The sequence below is a fragment of the Loxodonta africana genome, chromosome 6 (assembly GCF_030014295.1).
Source record: "Loxodonta africana isolate mLoxAfr1 chromosome 6, mLoxAfr1.hap2, whole genome shotgun sequence".
NCBI classification, from domain to species: Eukaryota; Metazoa; Chordata; class Mammalia; order Proboscidea; family Elephantidae; genus Loxodonta; species Loxodonta africana.
This window is the reverse complement of record NC_087347.1, coordinates 87,881,908-87,901,397: the sequence shown is the minus strand read 5'-3', so window position 1 is coordinate 87,901,397 and position 19,490 is coordinate 87,881,908. Positions and strand designations below refer to the sequence as shown.

The window sequence follows — 19,490 nt, the reverse complement described above, 5'->3', positions numbered from 1 at the left end:
GGTCTGACCTTTAGACTTATTTAAAAAACAAACAAACAAACAAACCCATTGCCATTGAGTTGATTTCCAACTCAAAGCGACCCTATAGTACTTCCTCCAATTTTACATTTGAACGTTGAATTAAAAATCTGCATATCCCTGAGCACATGTTCTTTCAAATATATGTGCCTATTTCCTCTTTCTGAATTCTCTTCTAATTCATACTTCGCAAATTTAGCCCAGAAGCAGGGACAGATTACCCAATAAACAAGGTATGAAGGTGCTTACTTGTGTTTACTTACTGATCTGTAGTGCAAAATTTCGCATGGGTTTCAATCCGTATTAAAACTCATGTGAAATTGTGCACTAAAGATTAGTAAACACAAGTAAACCCGAGTACCTTGCTTACTGGTTAATCCACCCCTGCCCAGACGTCTGTCTCCCTCCTCTATGAATCTCTCCCAACCCCCTCTCCTAAAAAAAAAATGCAGAATGAATCCTTCCCTTTTCTCTTCTTCTCCTAAAACATCAAGAGTGGCAGCAGAGTTCAAATAAATGAAATTTAAACAAATCAATTAAAGAGTTTTTAACAATGGCATAAACTGTCTTTGTAAAATTACATTATGTGTCAGGATTAGCTTTGGCTGTGAGTAACAGAATGCCCAAAGTCAGTGGATTATACAAGATAATTTAAATCCGTCACATAAAAAGAAGTCCAGATGTAGACAAGCCAGGGCAGGCAGGGTGACTTTGTGAAGTTATTAGAGACTTTCTATCTTACTGCTCTGCCTGTTCTCGGTATGTGGTTTCCACTTACAGTGCAATTCTCATGTTCACATTTCAGCCAGCAAGAAAGAAGAAGGGAAAAAAAGAGAGGGTGAACCCCCTTCCTTTAATGAAAATTGCACATGCTACACACACACACACACACACACACACATTTATATACATATAAGTATGTGACACTTAACATGCACAATATCTTCTGTGAAACACACATTATGTGATTTGGACATTGTGCAAAGAACATCTAAGTCCACCTGGGTCTGTGTAGCGCAAGACCTGGGGGCTGCTGTGCAGTAAGCTGTCGGGCAGTGGCAACGACTCTGGTAAGTGCTGACGGATCCCCTAGCCTGGGGAAGGTCATGGTGGGAAGACTCCAGGCACTGGTCTTGGCACAAGGGAACTGTTTAAGCAAACAGGTGTGAGTAGGGCGAGGTGTCTGACAACTTGGGCGCCTGGGAACAGCGCCTTCCAGCAGCAGAGGCACCCGTTCCCAACAGAAACAGGCTGCAGGGCAGGCCTGCTGCTGAGCTGGGCTATGGGCATCCCTCCAAGAAAGTAGAGCTTTTTTTTTTTTTTTTTTTGCGGGGGGGTGGGAGGGACATCAATCATTTATTATGGGGGTGGAGTGGAGTTAGTGAAACAGCTCCTTTATAAAAGGGAGCAGAAGGCTGCATTTGGAGCCCAGAGCGCAAGGGCAACATCTTTCGGCCCGAATCTGGGGCATTCCATCAGCCTTGCTAGGCTCAGGCTCCGACAGCTCTCTTAGGCAGCTGCCTGGCCCTGCACATGCCCTGGGCAGCCCCACTATGCCCCAGCTTGGCCTGGGCCCCGCGGGATCTGCCTTTGGGTTTTAGAGGCCTCTAGTCACTGCCTCAGTCTGGCCTTCCATCCTTTACCTGCTGCTTCTTGCATGGAGGCCTGGGGGGCTTGATCAGCCAGGGAACACGCTCTTGTCGGGCTTCTCGCCTACTGCCTGGAGTAAATATTCAGCTGCATTTTACTCCTCAGGTCAGTTGGCCCTGTTGGCCTCGGCATGGCCCCCAGGTCTTTGGCATCACTGTCCCCATGGGTCTCTGCCCTTACCCTCTTCATGCCCGCCAGGCTTTTCTTGTGGACCTCTCCCTGCTCCCACTTGCACTGCACGATGTGGGCCTGCTGGTCCTGCCTCAGGGCCCAGCTGCAGCCTCTCGCCTCCTTGGCCAGCAGGATGGCCTGCAGCTCCTCCTCCATCTTGTGCACGAAACTATGGAACAGATCGTTCCCCTGTGGATACCCTCCTAGAGCTTGATGAGCTGCAGCATCATCTAGGGCCGATCTCAGTGAGCCACAGGGCACTCTGTGGGCCTGCATGTGCTGCCCGATGGCCTGGGGCAGCTTCCTAGTGTTGTGCTCCCCATGGGGCTCAGCTTCACTCTCTCACAGCCCTGCCTGTGCCAGCAGCTGATATCCTGCTCATGTTGGGGAAGTTCTCCTGGAGAAGCTTCTTTGTCCCACAGCTTGCGCCCACAGGAAAGATTTTAATGTTATAATGGTAGAAATTCAGCTTCTGGAAGTCAGATGGAGCCCTGGTGGGGTAGTGATTAAGAGCACAACTTCTAACCAAAACGTCGGCAGTTCAAATCCAACAGCAGTTCCTTGGAAACCCCACAGAGTAGTTCTACTCATCCTATAGGATTGCTATGAGTCATAATCAATTCGACGGCTATAGGTGGAATCAGATGATGAGGAGGCAGCACTTGGTGGTGGTCAGGTTTACCTTGTGCACATTGATAGAGGGGAAGAGGTTCTAGAACACAGTGGCCATGACCTTCATGTGTACGCAATGGGGGCCTAAGCTGTGGAGCACCAGGAGGGGAGGGTGAGCATCCCTTGGAGGGTGCCCACCAGACTGCTCATTACACACAGTTGGAGGTTGCCAGAACAGACGTTATGCATATATATATATATATATATCTCCGGTCAAAACTTAGTTACATGGCATGACCACATCTAGCTGCAAGGGAGGCTGGAAAAATGATGTTTTTATTCCAGTTAGTGATATGTCGAGAAAAAAATTGGAAGAAAGGGAGATTCTATATTAAGAAACAATTAGCAGCCATACCTGGATATACCTTACCTGCGCGAGGCACCTCACTGACATTTCTAAATTACTGTCTAACACCAGTATTTATGACAGCTTGCACACTGTAAAATTATACAGTAACTCCTTCTAAATTTCAATTTTTAACTGAAATATTTTTATTGGTAGAGATTATTGTTCTTGTTAGGTGCCAACAAGTCAGCTCTGACTCATAGCAACCCTATGTACAACAGAATGAAACACTGCCACATCCTCATGAGTGCTGTTATGCTTCAGTGCACTGCTGCAGCCACTGGGTCAATCCATCTCATTGAGGGTCTTCCTCTTTTTCACGGACCCTCTACCAAGCATGATGTCCTCCAGGGACTGATCCCTCCTTAAACATGTCCAAAACATGTGAGGCCTAGTCTCACCATCCTCATTTCTAATAAGCATTCTGGCTGTACTTCTTCCAAGACAGATTGATTAGTTCTTTTGGCAGTCCGTGGTACATTTGATATTCTTTGCCAATGCCATAATTCAAAGGCATCTATTCATCTTCAGTCTTCCTCATTCATTGCCCAGGTTTTGCATGCACATGAGGTGATTGAAAACACCATGGCTTAGGTCAGGTGAGCCCTAATCCTTAAAGTGACATCTTTGCTTTTTAATACTCCAAAGAGGTCTTTTGCAGCAGATTTGCCCAACGCAGTGTGTCCTTTGATTTCCTGACTGCTGCTTCCATGGGTATTGATTATGGATCCAAGTAAAATGAAATCCTTGACAACTTCAATCTTCTTTCCATTTATCATGATGTTGCTTATTGGTCCAGTTGTGAGGATTTTTGTCTTCTTTATGTTGAGGTGCAGTCCATACTGAAGGCTGTGGTCTTTGATCTTCAACATTAAGTGCTTCAAATCCTCTTCAGTTTCAGCAAGCAAGGTTGTGTCATCTGTATAACGCAGGTTGTGGATGAATCTTCCTCCAATCCTGATGCCCCATTCTTTTTCATATTGTCCAGCTTCTGGAATCATTTGTTCAGCATAGACATTGAATAAGTATGGTGAAAGAACACAACCCTGACACACACCTTTCCTGACTTTAAACCACGCAGTATCCCCTTGTTCAGTTCAAACGACTGCCTCTTGATCTATGTACAGGTTCCTCAGGGGCATAATTAAGCATTCTGGAATTACCATTCTTTGCAATGTTATCCATAATTTGTTGTAATCCACACAGCTGAATTTCTCTGCTTAGTCAATAAAACACATGTAAACATCTTTCTAGAATTCTCCGCATTCAGGCAGGATCCATCTGACATCAGCAATGATATCCCTTGATCCATGTCCTCTTCTGAATTCGGCTTGAATTTCTGGCAGTTCTCTGTCAATGTACTGCTGCAACCACTTTTGAACTATCTTCAGTAAACTTTTACTTGCGTGTGATATTAATGATACTGTTAGATAATTTCTACATTCAGTTGGCTCACCTTTCTTTGGAATGGGAACAAATATGAATCTCTTCCAGTTGACTGGCCAGGAGCTGTCTTCCAAATTCTTCCAGTGTTGCATCCATTTGTGGAAGTATCTCAACTGGTATTCCATCAATTCCTGGAGACTCGTTTTTCACCAGGGACTTCAGTGCAGCTTGGACTTCTTCCTTCGGTACCATTGGTTCTTAACCATGTGCTATCTTGTGAAATCACTGAACGCCAACCAATTCTTTTTGGAACAGTGACTCTGTGTGTTCCGTTCCATCTTCTTTTGATGCTTCCTGTGTCACTCAGTATTTTGCCTGTAGAATCTCTCGCTATCACAACTCGAGGCTTGAATTTTTTCTTCAGTTCTTTCAGCTTGAGAAATGCTGAGTGTGTTCTTTCCTTTTGGTTTTCTAACTCTAGGTCTTAATCACCACAAAATTTAAGTAATATTCATAATAAAATTCTCCAGTGGAAAAGGAAATTTTAATTAAAACAGAACAGGCCACTCAAGTTATTTTAAAGGTTGCTTTGTAAAAGACAGGAAGCCCTGGTGGCATAGTGGTTCAGAGCTATGACTGCTAACCAAAAGGTTGGCAGTTCAAATCCACCAGGTACTCCTTGGAAGCCCTACGGGGCAGTTCCACTCTGTCCTATAGGGTTGCTGTGAGTTGGAATCGACTTGACAACGATGGATCTTTTTTTTTTTGTAAAAGAGTATCAAATATATATCAAAATATTTAATAAAAATACTTAAAAAAAGAAAATGTAGCTATTGCATTAATGAAGTCAGATATAAATGAAATTACAGGAAGACTCTCAGAAAGGTTTTGGAATTGGGGGAATTGAAAAAATCTATGGATTTTTTAAAATTATACTTCCTGTAATTACTGTTTAGAAATGTTTACACAATTAAGAGGTGATCGCAACACAGATGAGTAACAATTATAATGTTGGAATAAAGCAAAAAGTAAATTGAGTCCAAGATCTCAGGCTATATGATTTGGGCAAGTGACTTCATCCATGATGCCTAGGATGAAGGGACAACAGAACTTAGTACTGCCAGCTACTGTGCTAAGTGTTTTATAAGCAATGCTTCATTTAATACTCACAACATTCTTGATATATAAATATTATCACTATTTTAGAGAATAAAAACCTGGTCTTACATTAAGTAATGCACTTTAGATCACAACAGCTATATAAACAGCAGAGCACAAACTTAAACAAAGGTTTTTCTGACCCCAAGTTTCTGTTCTTAACCATTATGCATATTACCTCCTCTTTAACACTCTGGATGTTGGTTTTCTAATTTGTTATATAAAGGGTTACAATCTAAACTATTCTAAAATTTATTCTGGTCCTGAAGATGTTGGTATTCTAGTGAGGTTTGACCCCTTTTTCCCAAATAAAAACACATTGTATCAATAGATTTAATTGGCTTCCTTGCTAGAACTTACATAAGTCAATAAAGTTATCACTAATATATATAATGCAGAAAGTAGAAATTCATTTACTAAAAGTTGTACATAAAAGGGCCACAATGTATGATGAAGGTCAAGTTGAAGGTCTGGGACACAACCCTGACCTTTACGGGTTGATTCATGCCCCTTGGTGTATCTGTAAAGCAGTAAACCATAAAATTATATGAGTAAGAGGGAAGAAAGGTAATTAACTCAATCTCATACAATAATTCTGTGAAATATATGTAATACATCATTTTGTAAGTGAAGACACTGCCTCAAAGAGGCTGACTTGCTGAAAGTCACACAACTAGTATGTAGTAACATCAGCACTACCTGGTTCTAAATCCATGCTCTTCCTTATCCTCCATGTTTCCTACAGTTCAATTATGGATATCCATGTATTAATATTGTTATTTCAGTTTTAACAAAAAAATCTAAAGATACTGTCATGGACTGAATTATGCTCCCCCCCCCCCAAATATCTGTCAACTTAGCTAGGTCACGATACCCAGTACTGTATGATTGTCTACCATTTTGTCATCTGATGTGATTTCTCTATGTGTTGTAAACCCTATCACTACGATGTAATGAGATGGATTAGTGGCAGTTATATTGATGAGATTTACAAGATTAGGTAGTGTCTTAAGCCAATCTCTTTTGAGATAAAGGAGAGAGAAGTGAGCTGAGAGACGTGGGGACCTCATACTACCAAGAGGGTAGCGCCGGGAGTAGAGCAAGTCCTTTGGAACTGAGGTTCCTAAGCTGAGATGCTCCCAGACCAAGGGAAGACTGATGACAAGGACCTTCCTCCAGAGCCTAAAGAGAAAGAAAGCCTTCTCCGGAAGCCAGTGCCCTGAATTCAGACTTCTAGCCTACTGGGCTGTGAGAGAATAAACTTCTCTCTGTTAAAGCCAGCCACTTGTGGTATTTCTGTTATAGCAGCACTAGATGACCAAGATAGATACTAACTGATTTAGCACTTTCTGGGGTATTTATGATTACCAGCAAACATTTGTTGAATGCTCATTTGTTGAGAACAACAGAAAGATATCTATTAAAATAGACGAAATACAAGGGATTAAGCATTACCAAACTGCCAGGGAGAGACAGTAACTTTCAATTAGGATGATTACGAAATGCTTCAGAGAGATGATTATATGTAGACAGGGCATTTAAGGGCAGGTTTGATTTCAAAAGATGAAATAAAGGAGAAGTCTGAAAAGAAGGATAATATTCCAAGTAAAGGAAATGGCAGGAATTAAGTATGGACCCACTAAGTACTAATTAATTAATTAAGTATTCAAGGTAGAATAAATAGTCCACACTGGGTAGTGTAGGGTTCTTGTTCTTAAATATCACTACATATGTCTGGGAAATATGCTGGTGCTGAACTAAGCAGAGATCTTGAATATCAAGTTAGAAAGTCTGGATTTGATCCAGTAGACAACTGGAAGTCACTAAACATCTCCAAATAGAGAAGGAAAAAAATCAGAGCAATGCTTCAATAATATTAAATTGAGGATTATGTAAAGGCTACAATGGAATTGATGACAGGAAGAAAAGAAATCAGAATGTTTTGGCATTTCTGTGCATTGTAACATAAAGAAAAACTGAAATTCTCCTGACTACTGAAAATTTTTGAGGAAAAATCAATATAAAGTGTATATCATATTACCATACATATATATATTCTCAACAGCTTCAGCTCTGAAACAATCTATAATATCCCCCTCTCTAATCTTTGAATTGTGGTGTTGGTGAAGAATATTGAATATACCAGGGACTGCCAAAAGAATGAACAAATCTGTCTTAGAGGAAGTGAGGCCAGAATGCTCCTGAGAGGCAAGGATGGCGAGACTGCGTCTTACATACTTTGGACATGTTGTCAGGAGGGATCAGTCCCTGGAGAAGGACATCATGCTTGGCAGAGTACAGGGTCAGCGGAGAAGAGGAAGACCCTCAACGAGGTGGATTGACACAGTGGCTGCAACAATGAGCTCAAGCATAACAACGATTGTAAGGGTGGTGCAGGACCGGGCAGTGTTTCGTTCTGTTGTGCATAAGGTCGCTGAGTTGGAACTGACTCGATGGCACCTAACAACAACAACAATCACAAGATTCTACTCTTTTAGAACTTACTTTATCATCTCATCACTCCACCTTTTAAGGCCTCACTTCTTTCTAGCCTCAAGGGCAATAACTAGAATTACTCTTTCACTAGCACCCTCAACATGAATCAGTGCTGAAACCTACCTTCTCTTCTCCTTGACTCAAGATGCTGGAGAAAACCTCACAGCTCTGACATTATTATAAAATAATGGCTTCTAATCTCAGTCACTTATGAACTTCTCAAAAGTAATGAACACTTCTTTAACTAATTTAACATATGATAATATTGAAAATCATCTCTCTTACTGAAATTCTTGAATTTAGAACAGTTGCAGGAGTCCCTGGATAGTATAAATAGTTAAGCATTTGACTACTAGCCAAAAGCTTGGTGGTTCAAACCCATCCAGAGGTGCCTTGGAAGACAGACCTAGCAACCTTCTTCAAAAAAGCCTGCCTTGAAAGCCCTATGGAGCAGTTCTATTCCATACACATGGGGCTGTCATGAGTCAGAATCAATTCAACAGCAACTAAAGAAAATTACACATGAGTTGTGGATAAAAACTCTCTTAATCTTACCCTAAAAATGCACTGTGATAGTAAGCATTTTTTAATTCTTAAAAGCAAGGAAAAAAAAAAAAAAAACTTTCATCCAAGCTAATTTTAACCTCTTTTACTGTAAAGCACTGGATGCTAAACAGAAGGTTGCTACAGAAATATGTCCATATTTTGATGTAAGATATCCCGTTAGGATAACACAGTTCTGATGAAGAAAAAATAAATAAGCAAAGAGCTACAAATCAGAGAGCTAAAATGTTTCCTTAGGAAAACAAATAAACAGGCCATAAACATCAGTGGACTGAATGATGGCATAAAGTCTTCAAAAATACAACCAAAGTTCTCTCTAGCCTCTGAAAAAAATATTTAACTTAACAAAATGACCTAGTTTTGAAATAAAATATTAGAACATAATACAACGATTACCTATTAATTGGTTTACATTTCTAACAATTATTGCTTTTATTATTTACTCAACATTTAAAACAGAATTAATAAAGCGAGTTCACAGAGTAAGCAGATTCACTGAGTAATGCTTTAAATTTATTTCTCTGCTATTTAAAAGTATTTTTCAAAAACAATATAAAATCTCATTACTACAATTTGGATTTTACAAGTTAGAATTATACAATAATGTGGATTAAAGCCTTGGATAAAGTTTTGCTTGCACACAGTAGAAATTAACACTTTAATAAATTAAAAATGAAAAGTATCACTCACTTAACAGAACTATCCTTTTTCAAACAACTCTCCATATTTCAAAGACTCTTTATAATAAAATCATTTAAATATCATAGTCTATATTTTCATAGTCTTTTTTAATAACTCAGTACAGCCTCAACTGATTTTATTTATGTAAGTTTTTCCTAATGCAGGGTTCACTGTGAACTTCATGCTAATTTTCAGTAAACACAAAAACAAACAAACAAAAAGAATGATGTTCAGAGTATGATTCACATTGAAGTATGTTAATAAAATTAGGCATGTAATTTCAGTTATAAATAAAAAGTAATTTTCATTTAAATTTTTAAAAAATTCTTTAAAGCAGTGTTTTTAAAGTATTTAAATCACTAACTAGAAGTTTGAGATCTGTGCCACTGAAAATGTAAATATCCATCTGGTTGCTGGAAGAATAACAATTTAAAATTATAAATATTTTCTAACTCTATTGGTTATAAATATTTTCTAACATCCTCAGAGAAAATGTAGCATCTTTAAGAGCTTAATTATAATTTTGATCTTACTGTAATCAATGTGGTCAATCTTGTGACATCTCTGTTGAGAAATCTGCAATAGGAAAACAGAAATAGCAATCAGCTGAATCATACTTGAGTAAGTTATTTCAGAGACTAAAAAGTTTGTTTAGAATTTGTGTCTTCCTTGATGCCATAATGCAGTATTTAAAGTTGTCAGGAAATATAAGTAAGCATAAAATACCTGGAGTTTACCTACAAACCATTATGTATTGATGAATTTGAATTATGGTGCTGGTGAATAATATTGAACATACCATGAACTGCCAAAAGAATGAAGAAATCTGTCTTGGAAGACATACAGCCATATGCTCCTCTTTAGAAGCAAGGATGGCGAGACTAAGTCTCACGTACTTTGGACATATTATCAGGAGAGGCCAGTCCCTGGAGAAAGACATCATACTTGGTAAAGTAAAGGATCAATGGAAAAGATGAAGACCCTCAAATAAGATGTATTGGCACAGTGGGCTCAAACACGTGAGGATGGCACAGGACTGGGCAGTGTTTTGTTCTGTTGTACATAGGGTCACTAGGAGTTGGAACTGACTCAACAGCCCCTAACAACAACAACATTCATTACAGTATGGCAAGTTATGTTTTTGTTTATAATCAGCAACACCCTAAGGTTAATATTAACTTCGGTTGGAAGTTTTGTTTTCAAATATGCACTAAGAGAAACACAGTGTATAAAACACTTTACAAACAAGAGACAGGTACTGTTTATAGATACCTTTCTCTCTAGGGATAACAGCTCCGCTTAGAGCCAAAGTGTGAGAAAGTATGTAAGCTACTTAATATAGAAGAAATTGCCTCTTGCTTAATCCTTATGAATAATGACAGAACTATTAAATGCTGAAAATATCACTGGGAGGGATCTAGTCTAAACTATAAACCCAAAGGAAGCTATAAACTCTTTCCTAAATTATATATTGCTTTGAATTCTTAGCCCTATAAAACCTAAGCTTTTAAAATTTTTTCATTAAAAAGTCCTAATTTAAGATGAGCTTCTTACATGTTTATGTTAAGATGTTTTAAGGTTCACAATGGACTTTAATGTGTTATTTCTTCAGATCCTTAGAAAAATTCCTTCAAGAAACAAGAAACAGGCATTTCATACATACACTCAGGAAAAAATAGAATTTAGAGAGGTTGCATGACTTATCCAAGCACAGCAGGCTGTTTCCTTGGTTCTTCTTTTACCTCACACCTTCCTTCCATCCAATCTATACTGCCAACTATACTTCCTGATATTTTCCTCAATTCAAACACTTCTTAATACTGCTGTTGCTGTTGTTAGTTGCTATTGAGTCAATTTCAACTCATGGCAACACCATGTGTGCAGAGTAGAACTGTTCCATAGGTTTTCAAGGCTATAAACTTTCAGAAGCAGATTGCCAGGCTAGTGTTCTGAGGTGCCCTGGGTGGGTTCTAACTGTCAACCTTTCAGGTAGCAGATGAATGCTTAACTGTTTGCCACCGAGGGACTTCTTTCTAGTTGAAGATATTTCTCTCTTGTATTATTATCATCTCCCTACTTCTATTCTTAACTCAGTGGCAAATAAATCAGATCCCATTACTACCTTTCTCAAAACTCTCCAGTGACTTTCCTACAGTTTAGAATAAAATCCACAATACTAACCATGACCAATAAGGCCTTCCATCACCTAGTCCCCTGACTTCATCTCTTGATGCTCTCTCTCTCTACTACGTTCCAGTCACAATGGTTTTTTTTGTTTTTTTCATTTCACAAAAATACCAAACTTGTCCTACTTCAGGGCTTTAAAATTACTGTTTCCTCTATGTGGGGCAATAATTGCTCATCTTTAAGGACTGGCTCTCTCAATTCATTCAGGTCTCATAACAAATGCTACCTCTTCAGAGAGGCCTCCTGCTACCATGGGAGACTGTTGTTTAGCTGTAAGCTCCACAAAGGAAGAAACTATCTTGATCACCCGAGCACTACTGTAGTTCTAAAAAAAAAAAAAAAACCTTTTGCGTTAGCAGCCACTTTCTTAACCACTGTGCCACCAGGGCTCCAGTATAATACTAAATGATAGTAACTGCTCAGTAAAAATATTTCGTAAATGAATGAACAATTATCGAGTTCCTACTGCATCTAGCACTATGCCCAGAACTTCAGAGGATCCAAAGAGAAAGTATAAAATACAGCCCTTATCCTTACAATAATTATTATCTATTTAAGAAAAATATACCATAACAACTTGGTATACATTATTAACAGCAACAACAACAACAAGCCACTGCAGGAAGAGTCTGGGAAGCTTAAAACAAAAACAAACAAAAGAGAGGTAAAGCAGGAAGTGGTGGTGGGGACATGGGAAGTGGCAAGTCACAGGCATGAGATAATGCCAGTCTGGGATAGCGATGGTGAGGAAATGCACAGGAAATGGAAAACCCAAGGCACATTCTAAATGGAGAAAAAAGAGGACTTTGTTTCAAATTAAGTATCACGAACAAGGATAGCAAAGAATGACAGGTTATCTCATTGGTTCTAACTCACCAGGGATGCACCCACAGAACCTTGCAGGGATGGGTGCATTGACTTTTGTTTTGAACAAAAATTAAGCCCAGTGTTACCATGAGGCATTCAAATGGAGATGCTCCCAATCGCATCTAGAAATTGTAATTAATAAGAGAGGGATTGAGATTCATTGATTGACTTCAAAATCAGTCATATAAAGTGGCAAAATATCTACAAATAAGACTCTTGGGAAGCAAGAGAATTGGCATTGTAGTTTTGTTTTATTTTTTTAAGTTTAAAACGTAGAGAAATGGGAGACCGAAGGCAAAAGAGGAGAGATTTCAGGGAGGAAAAAGTGTTGAGCAGCTTTTATGTTATGCATAGGAGGTCAAAGACAATTAAGACTAGAAACATCATCTGTCTAAACAATCCCTCTCCAACCCACCGTATCAAATCAGAGCAAAGGAAGGCTGCACAGATGAACTTTCTATATCCAAAAAACTATCTTTATTATGCCTACTATATTGCTCTCAACTTTAGTCAATATGAAAAACAGTCTCGTGACAGTAAAAGTGTCAATACAAAAAGTCTCATGAAGAAGGCAACTGCACTTTCTATAAAAAATCTGTAATTCAAAAATCTGTAGTCACAAACAATATTCGTAACTGAATAAAAAGATTAAAGTAAGTGTTCCATTTTATTTTAGATATTTAGAAAAAAATACCCCAAAAAATTAAGAATCTATGGTTAAAAAATGCATACTTAAAGCCTTACAACTTACAGAGTAAAAAACCAGTGATGACATTCCTTCTTTATGGTAGCAATTTTTACACATGACTTACTGGGTACTTGAAATTGCATGAGGAAAAAAAAAATACATGAAATTAAAATGACATTAGAGGTTGAAATCTGACAAATCTTAAACCTTCTTATAAAAATCTTAAGTGGATTTTACAAGCAAAAGGTAATTCTCCAAAATCATCTCAAAACTAGGAAATGTATTCAAATCACACATATAAAAAGTATTGCTATATTTTATAAAAATATAATTCAACTAAATATATCAGTTATGTGCCATTTCTCTATAAGACATCATTTTAGTAAATATGCACAGAGAAAACCTCGACTATAATTTACCCTCAGAAAACACCTACCAATGTTAAACTGTGGAAAAAGAATCTTAAGTCATGACATATAATTCTAGGACTATTTTTCCAGCAATTAGCACATGGTATCTTTTTTTTCCCCTCTTTCTCTGCCACAAAACAGAGAAGGTCTTCCCTTACCATACCCAAATCTTAACCTTCATTTGACAGCTTTACAGAAGTAGGATATTTATCCTACAAAGTAAGGACATTTATTGCCACCTATTTCACTGAAACAAATGAATGGCATGCCTAAACCTAACCCACTGGCGTCGAGTCAATTCCGATCCATACTGACTGTATAGAACAGAGTAGAACTGCCCCATAGGGTTTCCAAGGATCAGCTAGTGGATTCGAACTGCCAGCCTTTTGGTTTAGCAGCCGAGCTCTTAACCACTATGCCACCAGGGTTCCACAGGATGCCTACTATTTGCTTTTTCTCATCTCACTCATCCTAAACATGGAAATATGTGCTGATTAACCCTAAAATTCCTTTAAAATAGTAGTCACTAAAATATTTAATAATTTATTTATATATCAGCTTTATGTTTTCCCCTGCTTTTTTTTGGGGGGGGGGGTTGGTGCTCTTTTCGAGGTGTGCTTAGTGTAAAAAACATTTATTTCCAAAATTTACATATGAAATCAAATTTCATGAATCACAATTATTTGCAGTGTGTCAGTCTTGGATTATGGGCTTGGAAATGTTAAGGACCATCTCTATCATTATCTCTCTTTTGTTATTATTTCGTTTTTAGCCATTCTGATAGGTGTATAATAATATGGTTTTTCAAAATTTTATTGTGATAAACTATATATAACATAAAATTTGCCATTTTAAGCATTTTTTAAAGTGTATAATTCAGTGATATTAGTTACATTCACATTGTTGTGCAACAATCACCACTATCAACTTCCAAAAGCTTTACATTACCCCAAACAAAAACTATGTACCCAATGAACAATCATTACCAATTTACCCCTCCCCCAACCCCTGGCAACCTATAATCTTTCTGTATCTATGAATTTGCCTGTTCTACATATTTCATGGAAGTGGAGTCATAAAATATTTGTCCTTTTGTGTCTGGTTTATTTCACTTAGTGTAATGTTTTCAAGGTTCATCCATGTTATAACATATATCAGAACATCCTTCCTTTCTATGACTGAATAATATTCCACTGCATGTATGTAGCACATTTTATCTACTCATCTGTTGGAGGGTGGCGAGTACTTGTAAATAATAAAAATTATATACTGGGGAAACTGATGACCATATGATCTTCAACTAATGGAATACTCTAAACAGTACATGCAATAGAACTTTCTGAAATGATAGAAATGTTCAGTATCTGTGCGGTCCATAGGCAAGTGTGCCTAATGTGCACTGGTAATATGGCTAGCATGACTAAGGAACTTTCATATCTTATTTATTTTAAATTATTTTTAACTTAAATTTAAATAGCTAAATGTACTAGGAGTTACCGTTTTGGATGGTGCAATGATGCATTTCTGAAACCATGCGAGACCAAACTGTAAAATTGTTCTTATAAATATTTGAATTTTTTTTCCCTATTTTTTATAAAATAAAAACTATCCAACTATGTTTGGTAGAATATATGTTCACTTCAGTAAAACTGCTTCAAGTTTGGAGAAGGGAAATTCTTTCATCTTCAAATAACTTTCAAGTTTGTGTTTGAAAAAAACATGTTTATTTTACCATAGAATCTTTAATGTACCATAGTACTTGTAACGGGAAATAGTCTTGGGTTTTGAAGAACTGAGTTTAAAACTTCTTCAGGTTACATCACTATTGCCTGGTATTTAAAAGTTTCAATTTGCTTTACTTTGTTCATCTGGGTAGACGTGCTTTACTTCATTCACTCATGTGCTACTATGACTAAAATCTCAACAGAATTTAGAAAAACAAAATGAAATCTTAATCATTCTGATTCCTGGTAATGTCTTTTGCTGTCAATTATTTTCCTTTTTTTATTAGGTCTTCAGGAACAAAGATGAGCAAAGCTTTAACAGCAAGACAGAGTTTGGACTAAGCACTTAATATGGCACATATGGAAGGATTCTCTCCCCTCAGTCTAAAAACAAAACCAAAAACCAAACCCGTTGCTGTCAAGTTGATTCCGAGTCATAGTAACCCCATGGGACAGAGCTGCTTTAAGTACTAAACAAAACCCAAAGCCAATCCCACTCCTAGGTATATGCCCTAAAGAAATAAGAGCTGCAACACAAATAACACATATGCACACCCGTGTTCACTGCAGCATTATTCACAATAGCAGAAAGATGGGAAGAACCTAAGAACCCATCAACAGATGAAGAGATCAACAAACTGTGGTACACACACACAATGGAATACTATGCATTGATAAAGAATAATGATGAATCCGCAAAACATCTCAAATATGGATGAATTTGGAAGACATTATGCTGAGTGAACTAAGTCGATCGCAAAAGGACAAATATTGTGTGAGACCACTGTTATAAAGAAACAAAAAAAGGTTTACACACAGGGGGAAAAAAATATCTTTGATGGTTACCAGGGATGGACAAGGGAAGGAGAGAAAATTGGACACATGTTAACACTGGTAAAGGGAAAAGGAATACACTATAAAAAAAAAAAAACACTATATAGAAGTCAGTAAAACAGGACTACAGCATGGCGGGACCCTGAGAGGAATGCGGGAACAAAGGGCAATAATGGTGATTACTACAGCATAGATAATCCTGAAATGATAGTATTAACAAACACTAATTTATGAATGGATACAAGGCAGAGGTACACCAAGAGTTGTGGGAGGGTGTACAGGAACATACCTACCTGCAGATATAGGTTTGGTGGTAGATATTTCTACATACGTAACTATAGGTGCTGCTTATATATCAATATAGACAATAGAGCCATAGTCAGGGAAACTTCTTACATATAACCAAACACCTTGCAGGATGAAGTTTCTAGGCCCAAAGATGAAGGGCCATAGGCTTGGGGGTCATCTACGTCAACCGGCACAAGAGAGTTATAAAGTTCTGCATCCTACTTGGATAAGTAGCATTTGGGGTCTTAAAAGGTTGCGAGTGGCCATCTAAGATACTTCTATTGGTCTTTCCCAGTCTGCAGCAAAGGAGAGTGAAGAAAACCAAAGATTCAAGGCAGCAATTAGCCAAAGGACTAATGGGCCACATGTACCACAGCCTACACCACCCTGAGGCCATAAGATGGTGCCCAACTACCATTACTGACCGCTCTTACTGGGATCACAACAGAAGGTCCTGGACAGAGGAGAGAAATTATAGAACAAAAAATCAAATTCACAAGAAAGACCAGACTGGCTGGTCTGACAAAGACTACAGGAATCCCCAAGGTTATGGCCTTAAGACTCCCTTCTGAGCCGGAACTGAAGCCATTCCGAGAGACCACCTTTCAGCTAAACGATAGACAGGCCCATAAAATAAAAAATAACACCTGAAAGGAACGTGCTCCTTGAAACAATCAATGTTATGAGATCAAAAGGGTGACATTTGTCCAAAAGCAAAGATGAGAAGGCAGGAAAATACAGAAAATCAGGATGGAAATGGAGAGTGTTGACTCATTGAGGGGAATGAAACCAATGCTATGAAACACTTTACGTTCATATTGTCCGACAGGAAATTAATTTGCTTTGTAAACTTTCACCTAACACACAACATAAATTTTTAAAAAGACAACACTAGAATTTTAAAATTATGAAAAAATAAACCTGAATAAAAAAAAAAATTTTAAAGTCCAATCACTTTAACACTTTAAAAAGGAGTCCAACTTTTTGTCACCCTCCCAAGCCACCACTCTTCAGGAAAAAAACAAATATAAACAGATGTTAACACAGGTACTTCTTATGTTGATAATGATTTTACATTCCCATAAATTACAAAAATTTATCAATTAATAATTTCACTATCTTTACTCAAAAAAATTGTCATTCAACTCAAAATGGATAATAATCTTCATTTGTAACACTTGTCGTTACTATTCTGTTCAATTGAAATTTTTCTAGAAAAGATATAATTCCCAATGGTTGGCTCACAAAAGTTTTAGACAGTGAACAAAAGTCTTATTACATCAAATTTAGCTGGAGCTCAGATGACAACTTAAGTGTTTTGCTGAAAAGAAAAACCTTGCAAACAAAGTGCAACTGGCTAGTATACTTGGTAAATTATTTTAAAAAATTAAGATACACAAGCTGCCTGTTTTCATAAATTTTACCACTCTGTTCTTTCAACACTAATTAGCACTTCTCAAAATCTTTACTCACTTGTTCATATGTTTCCTTTTTAGAGCCATAAATGGGCATTCGGTAGAGGAAGGAGAGGGTAGAACAGCCAATTGGTGTTGAAACATTCCTGAGGTTAATATATACACAACATCCAAATATGAGCCAATCACTTGCGGGAAATAATACAACAGATAGTTTCATTTGAGAAAAAAATCATATGCTGTTTTAGCTGTATTTTTACTTCTCTAAGGATCTACAAGTTCTGTAGGGAATTTATTTCAAATTATAGCAACACACAGGATTTTAGGAATTACTAGAAACTAAGTTAAAGCATTTACTGAATGTAGTTTTGAAAAATTTTAGCTTTTAATATCAAAATTAGAATCCATCTAGTCCTACCAACAAATGCCAAATTGACAGATAATTTGTCATTTATATTAAGGTAGCCTTTAAAAAAACCTCATTGAAGAAGCCAGCAACTAAGGCAAACATAAGCTCATAGCTTTATAAAGTTTTCATGTATCATAGCTAAAAGACTGAAATGATGCTATTCCAAATGTTTAAACTTTAAACCTAAATCAAACCTTGAAAGATCCAATTCAGACTATCGTTGTGAAGACTGGTGAGGAAATTAAGCAATCTAACAAAACACAGGTACAAGAAATACTTGCTTAATTCCAGTAACTAATACTATCAGTAATAACAAATAATAGGTTTCAGATAATTTATATTTTACTATTTGTATCAAAAATACCTTGCTATGAATTTTTAGGGGTATTAACTAATGAGTACTATTTTTTTTCCTAAAAACTCTTAGATTGATTTTATCATAAACAAGAAATGTGGTTTAATGCTCTCATCAAGAGACTACCTAACCCTGGCCCATATTCAGGATTTTGGCACACACTCATTATGTATCTTAGGCAATCTCTTGGTGCTTCGGGTGGCCACACCATAATTATCTACTTCATAGGGATGTTGTGAAGTTTAGCTAATTATGCTTATCAAATTTTTTGAGGTACACAGATGAAAGAAGTATAAGGAATACATACATAATTGCTATATACTTGATGAAAAAAGCTAGTTAAAAACATTTATCAAGTGTGGGAATCAGAATATAAATCACAAACTAAAATTTTTCTTATTCACTAATGATTTGATAAACATCAAATCAATAATTCATTTGTTCATTCATTCAGTAAATATTTATTGACTGCTTTGTATGTGACAGGTACTGTGTTAGGCCTGGGAATATAACAGCAAACAAAGTTTCTGTCTTCCTGAAACTTACATTCATACAGAGGCTTACAAACAACTAAAAAAGAAAGAAAAAATTACATCCTTTTGAAAAATAAGGGGATGGAAAGTGATGGCAAGGAAGTCTTCTCTGAGAAGATAATTACTCTGAGGCCAGAATGAAGTAAGAAAGAAGAACACTCCAAACAGAGAGAATAGCAAGTGCCAAGGCCCTGAGGTGGGAAAGTTTGATGTTTTCAAAGAATGACAAGAACAAGTGGGGTTAGTGTGCAATAAATTAGAAAAGAGTGGTAGGAGAGCTAGGCAGGAATCATGTAGGGCCTAGAAGTTAACAGTAATTAGTTTGGATGTTATTCCAGGTGTGTTGAAAGCTAGAAGGAAAGAATCAAAATACAGAGACCAGTTAGAGACTAAATCAGGTGATGAGATGACTGTCATAGTAATCACATTGGTGTTGAGAAGTGGTAGGATATTTGGTTGCTGATGGACTCAATAAGAAAAAAAGAAGCATGGTCAAAAATGACTCCATGGTTTTGGTTAGGGCAACCAGGTGAAAAATGTTGCCAATCATTAAGATGGAGAACACTAGGGGGAGGGATAGATTTGGTAGGGAGCAGTGGTGAGAGTATTCAGAAATCAAGACTTCGATTTTGGACATG

General features: G+C 37.4%; 1 protein-coding gene across 20 annotated transcripts in view; it reads right to left on the bottom strand.

Moving 5' to 3' along the window:
- BAZ2B (bromodomain adjacent to zinc finger domain 2B) overlaps positions 1 to 19,490 on the bottom strand; it is a 463,153-nt gene that overhangs the window by 250,606 nt on the left and 193,057 nt on the right. For 18 of the 20 annotated variants that reach the window (XM_064287090.1, XM_064287092.1, XM_064287091.1 and 15 more), the window contains one exon: positions 9,676 to 9,718. The exons of 1 other annotated variant lie outside the window; for it this stretch is intronic. Coding sequence is in view for 15 of the 19 variants with exons in the window: in XM_064287075.1 (XP_064143145.1) it covers positions 9,676 to 9,718 (43 nt within the window). In the remaining 4 variants the exon portion in view is untranslated. Of the gene's footprint in view, positions 1 to 9,675; positions 9,719 to 12,947; positions 12,969 to 19,490 lie in introns of those variants that run through there. One more of the 20 variants, XM_064287087.1, reaches the window with a different exon arrangement.